This window comes from Manihot esculenta, chromosome 18 (genome assembly GCF_001659605.2).
Source record: "Manihot esculenta cultivar AM560-2 chromosome 18, M.esculenta_v8, whole genome shotgun sequence".
NCBI lineage: Eukaryota > Viridiplantae > Streptophyta > Magnoliopsida > Malpighiales > Euphorbiaceae > Manihot > Manihot esculenta.
The window spans coordinates 4352976-4364373 of NC_035178.2; the positions used below are offsets into that span (position 1 = coordinate 4352976).

Here is an 11398-nt window from a genome sequence, read left to right on the forward strand (position 1 = left end):
TCTGACGGCCAATTTAATTAATAAAAGAAAAAATATACGATCGTTTAAAAACAAAGGAAGAACACATAAAAGAAACAGAGCCGTCTCCTTATGGTTGGGAATTAACGGCACTTAGCGGTACAAAGGGACTTGGTCTTTAGTTTAGTTTTGGTTGAATGCTTCAGTGCGATGGGACGGCCATGGGTTGGATTCTTCATTAACTAAACTCCTCCATTTAAATCAAATAAATAATAGTTACTCTTTTTTTCTCTGGTCAGCACGCGTTTTTACTTCAGTTATAATTAAGAGTACTTCGTTAGATAAAACGTCCCTTCCGTTTCATCCTTGTCGATCTGCGTTTTACCGTGTGATCATTTACTCGCGAAAGTTTTCACACGTAAAAGAAAAACAATCCTCCATTGTCTGTAAATTTAAATTTCAGATTTTTTTTTTTTTTTTTATAAAAACAGTAAGAGAAGTGTCGTTGTCTGAGCTGTGTAAATGTGAAAAGAAGATTTTTAAAAAAAGCAAATTGATATGTTTTTATTTCCAAATATACAAAAGAAAATGAATCCGTAGAGGTGTGGTTGAAGCGTAATGGCGTTGGTTTGAAAAAAATGGGAAAAGAAGGGAGAGTTTGTTTGTATGGAAGCTAAGCTCCAATCGATTTTGACAATAGAACACGGTGTGAGTGTCTATTTATGTGTTTGTCCTTTTCTGTACCCCGGACTGTGTCTGTATATTTCTTTTTTTATTTTTTTTTAATTAATATAAAAAAAGAATTATTTGTTGGAAAAATATAATACTATCAAAGAAAGACGTGTTGAGCTGTTAGCATCTGTTTTCCTAAATCTCTTTACACCTTCTCCTCTCTCTATCTCCCTGTCTATAACTTGTCCTCCTTGCTATTTCGTTCCCGTATTGCAAGCTGTAATCGAATGAGAGGGTTTTTGGACTCATCTCTTTGCTCATAGCTCGCGCTCTCATTAACCCATATGACATTGTTTTAGTTTCTCCATCTCATCACTCTCTTCGGAAGATTAGATCTCCTCTCGTTTTAAGTTGTGTCCCTATGTCACCGTGATTTAAACACGCCTCGCCTTTGTTGCTTCTGCTTCTTCCTCCACGCGTCTATTTTTTCCTGCCATTTTTATTTGTTCTTTCCCCCTTCCATTTTTATCTGTTTCTTCTGACAATGATATCGAAGTTATAGCCTTTTCGGCCTCGAAAGAAAGGAGGTGTCAAATAAAAAGAAAAAGAAAACAAAGGAAACGAAGAAGAGTTTTTGGGTTAATATTTGATTGATTATTTTGTTGCTTTTCATTCGCTTTCTTTTGTTTGCGAGTCTGGTTTATTTTTTATAGATCAGACCCAAAATACCAAATTTAACGGCAATGGCACCTTCGTTCGATTGGTGGGCTAAGGAGGGCCATAGAGGCACGCCCGTCGTGGTCAAAATGGAGAACCCCAACTGGTCAATGGTCGAGCTTGAGGGTCCAGCTGACGAAGATTTCCTCATCGGCGACTCGCCGGCTCGTTCCCGAGACAAGTTTCGTAACAAGAACGCGAAGCAGCTCACCTGGGTTCTTCTTCTCAAAGCCCATAAGGCCGCTGGTTGTTTAACCTCCATTGCCTCAGCAATGGTCTCCCTTGGCTCCCTCATAAAGCGACGTCTACGCTCTGGTCGCACTGACACCGACGCCGACGTAGAAATCGACTTGGACGCCGGCCGGGAAAATGAGAACATAACAGTCAAAAGCCGGTTCTACTCCTGCATCAAGGTCTTTCTATGGCTCTCTGTTTTGCTTTTAGGGTTCGAGATGGCTGCCTATTTCAAGGGCTGGCATTTTGGTTCTCCTCACCTCCAATTACAGTACCTATTAGCTAGTTCCTTTGGGTTTAAGGACATTTTCGATTCCTTGTATTCTCGATGGGTTTTGATTCGCGTGGAGTATCTCGCTCCTCCCTTGCAATTCCTCGCCAATGTATGTATTGTGCTCTTCCTTATTCAGAGTCTGGACAGGCTTGTTCTCTGCTTGGGCTGTTTCTGGATCCGATTCAAGAAGATAAAACCCATTCTCAAACAAGACGCAATTGCCGACCTTGAATCCGGCGAAAATGGCTTCTTCCCGATGGTCCTTGTCCAAATCCCCATGTGCAACGAGAAAGAGGTACTAATCCATATCCACATTGGCACTTTAGAGATCAAACTCTACTAGGTCACTGTTCATTTTAAGCTTAGCTTAAATTCTAGCTGGCTACTAGGATTATCTTTTGAGTTAATTATGGTTTTAACTTTTTGACTTTTGTTTTCAATACATCTTAGGTTTATCAACAATCAATTGCTGCTGTATGTAATTTGGACTGGCCTAAATCGAAGCTTCTAATTCAAGTTCTAGACGATTCTGATGATCCAACGACTCAATTGTTGATCAAGGAAGAGGTTAACAAATGGCAGCAAGAGGGTGCCCACATTGTGTATAGGCATCGAGTAGTCAGAGAAGGGTATAAAGCTGGTAATCTCAAGTCTGCAATGAATTGCAGCTATGTCAAAGACTATGAATTTGTTGCTATTTTCGATGCTGATTTCCAGCCCACACCCGACTTCCTTAAAAAAACAGTACCTCACTTTAAGGTATTTCAATTTGATTCTTTGTTATTGTCATGTAGGAGTTCTTAGGAACTATATTTACTGAGCTGTTTATTTCTAGTTAAGTGTTATATGCTTAGCACTGGAATGTTGTTTTTGTTTCTACAGGATAATGAAGAGCTTGGGCTTGTTCAAGCAAGATGGTCGTTTGTGAACAAGGATGAGAACTTGTTAACAAGATTGCAGAATATTAATTTAGCATTTCATTTTGAAGTAGAGCAACAGGTGAATGGGGTTTTCATTAACTTTTTTGGGTTCAATGGGACCGCTGGAGTATGGAGGATTAAGGCTCTGGAGGATGCTGGTGGGTGGCTAGAGAGAACTACCGTTGAGGATATGGATATTGCTGTCCGTGCTCATCTTCATGGCTGGAAATTTATTTTCCTAAATGATGTTGAGGTATAATTTTACTTCTTTTTTGTTCTATCAGAGTGAAATGGTTTGACTCAGTGATTTATGTGAATATCTCATTGGAACAGAAATTGATTGTTCATGTGAGAATAATAGTTAGTTTTCCTTCATATGTTCAGTGCCAGTGTGAGTTGCCAGAATCATACGAGGCATATAGAAAGCAGCAGCACAGATGGCATTCTGGTCCAATGCAGTTGTTTAGGCTCTGTTTGCCGGATATTATACGAGCAAAGGTATATATACTTCCTGTAGCTTGTGTTAACTTTGATTACAATTTTTGTTGGCTCCAATTGCTAATTTGGTTCCTTTATTGCATTTGCAGATTAGCATATCGAAGAAGTTCAATATGATCTTTCTCTTCTTTCTTCTTAGAAAGCTGATCTTACCTTTTTATTCTTTCACCCTATTTTGCATAATTTTGCCAATGACAATGTTCATACCAGAGGCTGAGCTGCCGGCATGGGTTGTCTGTTACATTCCAGCCACTATGTCATTTCTCAATATTCTCCCAGCACCAAAATCCTTCCCCTTCATTGTTCCTTACCTTCTATTTGAGAACACTATGTCAGTAACCAAGTTCAATGCCATGATCTCTGGTCTATTCCAGCTTGGAAGTGCCTATGAATGGGTTGTGACTAAGAAGTCTGGTCGCTCTTCTGAGGGTGATCTTGTCTCCTTGGCTCAAAAAGAACCAAATAATCAAAGGGTGGCGTCAGTACCAAATCTTGCAGAAATGAAAGAAGAACTTCTACAGGAGAAAAAGGGTCCAAAAAGAAAGCACAATAGGATATATAGAAAGGAGCTGGCACTGGCTTTTCTGCTTTTAACAGCTTCAGCGAGGAGTCTCCTGTCTGCTCAGGGGATCCATTTCTACTTCTTGCTGTTTCAAGGAATATCATTCTTGCTGGTTGGTCTTGATTTGATTGGGGAGCAGGTTCAGTGAAAGGATATATGATGGATTTGTAAGGGTTATAGCTGATATAGATGAAGGGAACACCGAAAATGAATGTGATTGAACAGGAAGTTACATGGGGAGATCATTAGTGGGCTGCGAGTGCTTCCTTTTCTTGATTGGCCTCCACCCTCAGAACAAACACGATTCTGCCCAAATGTGAGAAGAAATTTGAATTAAAAGTGGACAGAAGAATGACTGCAGTTGGGACAGAGGAAGATTACATAATATCAATGCTCTTGATTATATGTAAGATTTTCTTTTTTGTTTTTTCATTCTTTTGTTCGTGCTTCAATTCTTTTGTAAGAAAAAACGATTGTGGTTAAAACATCAATCAGGAAATTTAGTTGCATTCTTAAGGCAGGATAACAGAATGTCACTTGGTGCCCCTTTCTTTTACCATAATTAACTCTGGACATGCTAATTCAACTGTAGTTAAATTTCCAGGAATGTTGAAAAGAAGCAAATGTCTCAGCTATAATGCCAACTACCAAATATGAGTTCCTGTTTCTTTCAAGATTCTCTAGCTACTTTATGGCCATTTATTATAGGATTGTTGATTGATTACGTGGTGGCCATTTTAGTTGATAATCACAAGACCCGAAAAAGTTTTAGAGTAACGAGTTAACCTCGGTGTCTGGTCACAGGAAAAATTATACAGTGAAGCAGATATATCATATAGGATTATATGATATCATTGATTACTATCCTTCATGGTATCACTTTCAGTTTTATGCGTAAAAGGTAACGATTCCTCCAACTACTTTTCCTGAAAACATGTTGAAGTTAATGGGTATAGAGTAGAAGGTAGGTAGTGGACAATTTTTAAAGTATTGGCATTAGAACAAAGCTTAAGTGAAGATTGTTTAGGTGGAAACAGTTGAGTGTTGGTTTGGGAGCCCACAGAAAATGTGTGAAAGTGTATTTGGATGCACATGGGCATGGGAGTAGGCTGTTGTTATGCCGTATTTATGGTTGGGAAGCAGCTGGACCACGCCATCGATGGGGACTCCTCAAACCCAGTGCAAGGAACCGTGAATAAGAGTAAATGGGATTTATGACACTGATAAATTCATTCATTCACCATCTATGAAATTCACTGTAAATCTGTATTGAAACATTAAACTTAAGATGTGATTTTGTGTTTATGTGTATATAATGGGCGATGGTCAAAGACAAAATCCAACCAATTGAATGTTGGAGTAATGGTCCACCAAAACAAGTGGAAATTTTATTTTTTGTGTGTTGGTGTGGGGTTGTTTAGAACAGCTGGTAATGTATTGGAGACCCATACATGTCATTTCAAAATAAAACTTTATGCAATAAATCCAGCTCACCCTTCACCTGCATTTCATTTCATCTCTTTTGTTTTTCAAAGAGAACCAGATACGTATTCATTATTAATGAATTTTTTTAGCTATTTAGTTATGAATTATGTCCAAATCAGAAACATTGTATATGTTGAAAGTTTCAATTAGTTTTTGTCTTAACCAGGCAGCAAAATCATCTCTGATTTAACTGCCTACCTTGTTTCATGGAAAGCCCTTATTATTTAAACTCACATTTGGGTTTTATACTCTTGTCCTTAATAATACGTTAAATTAAAATTATTGACAGTTGGATTTTTCTCTAAATACTAAATCAAATAAAAATGAAGTAGAACTGACAACTCTGAATAAAGGATGGTATTAATCCTCTCACAGTCGAGCAGAAGAATATTTTGAAGGTAGCACACAAGTATATAGACAGAAATGTGAGTTGGACATTGCATATAATGTTTTGTTTTGTAAGAAAAGCCGACTCTTTGTATTATTTTTTGGAATTTTCATGTTTTTCTTTTTAAAAAAGTGTTGATAAATTCTAACAATTACTGGACAGTTGGTTTTGGCAATCGACATGATTGCATGTTTGCATACGTCAAGGTGACCCACCTTCTCTTTGCTTTGCCTTCCATATTTTTCTCAACAAAATACACCAAAGCTTCCATCAATGAAAGAAGACAGGATCACACCAACTATAATAACAAATTTTAGTTTATTTATGAATAAATTATTCCTGAAATTTTATAAAATTTATAAATTAACTTCGTCGTTTAAAATATAATTAATTTAATCCAACGAATAAAAATTATTTTATGTTGAAACTAATGAAATTCATCCAAAGGAGATACACATCCCTTTTTTTTTCCCCCTAAGAAAATTGAGCTTTTAATGAAAACAACAGGAAATAAATGACATAAAAAGTTGAATAAATTTTCATCAAAACTGTCTTAAATTACTTACTGCGAATCGCAACAGATGGAATATTTTTTTTTTTCAATATCTAATTTAACTGAATCATATTAAAAGGAGTTTGGAATTTATATGTAATTTGTCAAACATATTTATGTAAATAATTGATTAAATATACAATGCAAATTTTATAAAAATATTTATAATATTTATATAAATTATTAATTTCTAACAATTTTATACAAAAATTAAACTTATACGACTATAAAAAATACCGAAATTTAAATGGGCTGGAGTACTTTAACAGAAGAGAAGAGGTTCAGCAATGGGCTGGGCTGGATTGGACTGGTTGTGGGCTTCATTCGGTTGACCGATGGTTCGGAACTTCCTCTTTCCGTCAGAAGTTTCTGTTTAGAATCCAACGCTCCCGTACAAATTTCCCGGCTTGCATTCCAAATTTCCGCTTCCTTAAACGTCGAGTCACTCTGAGGAGGAAGAAGAAGAAGAAGAAGAAGAAGAAGAAGAAGCAAAAGGAGACGATGGCGACGACATTTAGATCTGCACTTGATTGTTTAGGCCCTTCTTTTCTCAGGTGTCCAAGTATAAGGTTGCTACATTCACTCTCCTGGTTTAACCAAATGAAATCCATTCATTTATTTTGTTCAACAGGACCCTCTAATTCTAAGCAAATTTCAAATTATTTCTTTTTTCAATTTTGATTTTGTCTTTTAATTTTTATATGGGAAGCTTACTCGATTATTTTGAAACAGCATAGTGTAATTGTAGGCTCGTTGACAGTTCAATCTGGAGCTATGTCAAGGAGGCCGGGGAACCACCCTTCTCGGCGACATGGAGACAGCGGAGGGAGAGGAGCAGCCTCTTTGTTCACCTTCAGTGGAAAATCGCGTACTGCTCCCTATTTTCCAATTGTTCTTAAAGTCCTGGTAAAGTATGCTTTATTTTATTTTTAATTTTTTTTTAATCCTTTCAAATTTTGCTTCTTTCTTTATTTTTTTTTTCCTCAGAAGTTATTGCATTGAAAAGAATTATGCGAGATTGATTGGTGGCTATGAGTGTGATTTGTTATCTCTGTTTTTGTGGAAACTTGTCAGGGTTCACTCCTTATTTTTGCCTATTTGTACAGAGGCTCAGGTTGGTATTTGTGTTCTTAGCAATCACATTTCTCGCCCCTCATATTAACTTCATAATGGCTACTGCATTTGTCTAGAAAAGATATCAAAATTTATTGAATAGCTAAAGAGTAGTAACTCTGTTGATTTCAATTGGTCATAAAGATATTGGAATTGACCGAAGATGATAGATATTCTCAATCCAAACTTTCCAAATGTAAAACATCATTATTCCCCATTGGTAATCTCCAAACTTATCATGTTTAATATAACGTGAAACATGTTTTATGGCAGTTCAATTTTTTGCTAAATTTCTTTTTCATTCCGTTGCTCATTTATGTAAAGCTGTCAAAGTCTGCTCAATTGCACTGTATATTTCATGTACTGAATTAGCATAATTTTAAATGTATTGGCTGAACTTTGTTGCCTGTAACAGGAGGGTTTGTTGGCCACAAACGGGCTATTGGTAGGATTGAAGGTAAATTTGGTTGACTCTTAAAATTACATGCTCAATTTTTGTGATTTAGTTATCTATTATAATTTTTAATGGGCGTCATTTGACTTTTGTATTATTATGGATCACCAACCGCTGTTTTTAGCTGCATATAGTGTTACATCACATGATGTCTCTAGTTAAAAAAATAAATAGATGTGATGTAACTTCAATTCTTTTGTCGCTTCTTTTTGGCAAAATATATTTATGCTTGTGATGAGTATGAAATTGGGTTGAATTCTTCATCAATTAAGCTGTTCCTTTGATCTTCTGTTTTATGAGAGATTAACCTTATTGACTCTAAACCTCCACTGAAGATTGAAATGCATGGCATATTTGATTTGAAGAGTATCTTTTGTATGGATACGCAGGTGATTTTACATGCACGGTAGAGGTTCAATGAGCAATTCCAGTTTTGAAGAAGGCGTATGGTGACAGCATGCGCAAAGTTTTGCATGTCGGCCCTTGTACTTGTCCAGTGGTTTCTAAATTAGAGAAAGAAGAGGAAACTGAAGCCTGAGGTATAGAACCATATGATATTGAGGATGTGGATGGTCACTGCCAATCTCCAGTACAGAAAGGCACAGTGCGTGTTGCCGATATCAAGTTGCCGCTTCCGTACAGGCCAAATTCATTTTCTCTTGTAATTGTGTCAGATGTGTAGGATTACTTGTCTCCAAGATACCTCAACAAAACTCATCCAGATTTGGCAAGGGTGTCAATGAGGGACTTGTAGTATTTACAGGTAAATGGGGCTCAGCTGTCTACTGATACTCTTAGCTTTTATGTTTGCCACTCAGGTTTTTGGTTTCTATCGTTTGCTAGAGTTGATGGACCAAACTTAATTCTGTTCATTAAAATTCTTTAGAGAGATTAGCCAATTAACCCCTTATTTTTCCTCTACAAAGGTTAGCCAACTTACCCATTATTTTTTCTTTGCATGATTGATTAGGAGCAAATACTGTAAGACAAGTGAATGTGGTGAGACACGTATTTGTAGAGTTTTCTCAGGGACATGGATTTTTAGTGTTGACAAATTTTTAAGAACAATATGGTGATCAGCATCTTATACAACTCACACTAAACTAAATCCTAACCTTATCTTGTTCTCACAAATCATTTTCATCAGTTCCACTTTGTTTGGCCATAGCTCAGGTGATGGCTTTAAAGGCAAAACCTTCCCTAAATCTTCAACTTGAATCGTTCTTCTTCCACCTTCTTTCCCTGTTTGTCTATTTGCTTGAGTCTTGTCACTCATCTTTACCTGCCTTTTGAACTTTAACTTCATGAGTAGCTTATGATTTGCGATATTGCAAAATTTCATGCCTTATTTGCAAAAGCACTCTCTTCGTCTTTTATGTCATAATTCCAACATTTGACTTCTCAATTTGCATTTTCATGGGTTCACTCACTCGCAATGGGCTGATGCACATAATTATGATGGCAGTTCTCATAATCTGGTTCTTTGAGAAGACTTTTCTCTGTTCTAGAAATTAGGATTTTATTACCAAGTTTCTCGTGCTATGATATGTACTTGTAGCCTTGTACTCTGATCCTAAATTTACAGGGAATTTAGTTTTAATTGAACCGAGTAATGAAATATTTTAACAGAAATCTCTACTCTACTTTGACAAATTTTGCAGTTTCTTATGATATGTTCCCTCTTGTCTTGTTGGACGGGCAAATAGAATATCTATTTAACGTTCCGTCTTTTTTATGAGATAGAAATGAATGAACAGAATATCGATCATAAAATGAAACTTTGTGTATAAACTCCTCAATGACTTTTCGCTGTCAACATTCAGGCTTTCCTGGTCAGCACAGAGCTAAAGTTGTGGAAGTGTCCAAGTTTGGAAGAGCAGTAAGTGACTTGATTGTGGCTTAAAATACAAGATCATTATGCGATATATGGTGCACGTACTGAAATTGAAAGTTGCATAGGTCATTAATTCAAATCGCGGCCTTTGCAGAAACTGCTTGTATACATATTTTGATGTGTTGCAAAATATAGTGTAGCATGAATGGTTGCACATGCTGACATGCATAATTAAAGATCCGATTTATTGGAATGGCAAAGAGAATTTTCTCCATGCATGTCTTAGAACATATGGATTTAGGGAATTTTGGGGAACAAATATTTCACTAAGTTCAAAGGAGCAATCCTTACTGCATATCTAACTAATAAAATGTTGGAAGTTCCATACATCTTGCTCCGGGAAGTACCAAAGATGAGAGTCCAGAATTTGATGTCTGTTTGTGTTGATTTGGCATATAAATCGTATGATCAATTTTCATATCATTGAAATTCATTTGAAAGAAGAAAATTGCAGTAAGCCTTTTATCCCTGCAGGCTAAATTGAGGAGCTCAACATGGTGGGCTCGATATTCATTTAGACAAGCTTAGAAGAAAATGAAGTGGCTCTTAATAAGTTTGAGCAGGCTGCAGCCAAGTCCTGTAGCTCGGGTTGTCAAGTTTTCCACCTCAAGGCATACAATTAACTTCTCTACACACTTCTGATACGAAAAAGGGTACTTCTCTACATAATTTCTTTGACTTGACTGAAGTACAAGTACACCAAAATATTTCAGTATTTGTAGATTGATTTCCTGTATTCCAACCCAACCTGACTTTATATTCTTCACCTGTTAATAATTTCCGTGGCATCGTGTGGACGGTGTTCTTATCTAAATTAGGTTTTTCACAGTTCATTAAGTGTTGAAATTTGAAACAGAAGGATGTTTAGCTGTCGAAGTTGTGAAACGATGAAAAGTTTGCTTTCTAATAAATCCGAATGATTATGAGTGTATTTATATTGTCTTGGTGAAAGATATCAGCAATTTGATCATCAGGAGAGACAAACCAAACGTAAATAGTTCCACAGATGACTTTTTCACGAGCAAAATGGTAATCTAATTCTATATGCTTTGAGTAAGCATGGCATACTAGGTTAGCACTCAGATAAATTGCACCAACATAATCACACCACAAAGTAGCTGCAGTAGTAGAGGCAAAGTCCATGGAAACTATTTAGCCAAATAATTAAGTGAAGATTAGAACCTTTTGCAGAAACAAACCATGATCAGAAGTGTAACAGAGATATCATAGAAGACACTTCATGGTCTTTAAATGCTTCTCTGTTGTACCAATGCATAACAGGCACAGTTTACTAATTCTAAAGCCATTTTTTTTCTTAATTTTAAAAACTTTATTTAAAAAAAAAAATAAAAATCCTACATGACAGTAACTCTGCCAACCAGAAAAAAAATATTATTGTTTCAACTTGTGGGTGTGTTAACTTCTCCCAAATCCCAAGTGGAAGAAATGTCACTGCGTTGTTAGATAATAGATTTCCAAATTTAGAAGCAGAATTAGCAGAAAAATAAGTAGAAATGGGGATTGGACAGGCAAAAAGGCAGGCATATATACACATGGGCGTGGCTTGTTGTAACAAAATGCAAGTAATCAGATTTCGCATAAGGAGAGATGTTTGACTTGAGTGAAGGCAAGTGTGCATGCTGGAGCAGGAGCAGGTTATTGACTACTGGTGAGAA

The 11398-nt window shown here is 36.4% G+C and overlaps 1 protein-coding gene and 1 pseudogene across 2 annotated transcripts; both read left to right on the forward strand.

Annotated features, from left to right (window-relative positions):
* Nucleotides 1-805: 805 nt before the first annotated feature.
* On the forward strand, nucleotides 806-5340 carry LOC110606598 (probable xyloglucan glycosyltransferase 12). 2 transcript variants are annotated; one of them, XR_002486534.2, is made up of 6 exons: nucleotides 806-2150; nucleotides 2306-2614; nucleotides 2738-3028; nucleotides 3160-3273; nucleotides 3363-4241; nucleotides 4440-5340. XR_002486534.2 is itself a non-coding variant. In XM_021745475.2 (5 exons), exons 1-5 carry the CDS (start codon nucleotides 1374-1376, stop codon nucleotides 3981-3983), a joined length of 2112 nt encoding a protein of 703 aa, XP_021601167.1. In that variant the 5' UTR covers nucleotides 806-1373; the 3' UTR covers nucleotides 3984-4355. The 2 variants fall into 2 exon arrangements, 1 of the variants encoding a protein (XP_021601167.1); XM_021745475.2 differs by lacking the exon at nucleotides 4440-5340 and having other exon boundaries at nucleotides 3363-4355.
* A 1212-nt stretch (nucleotides 5341-6552) lies between these two features.
* LOC110605979 lies at nucleotides 6553-10651 on the forward strand (annotated as a pseudogene).
* The last annotated feature ends 747 nt before the right edge of the window (nucleotides 10652-11398 follow it).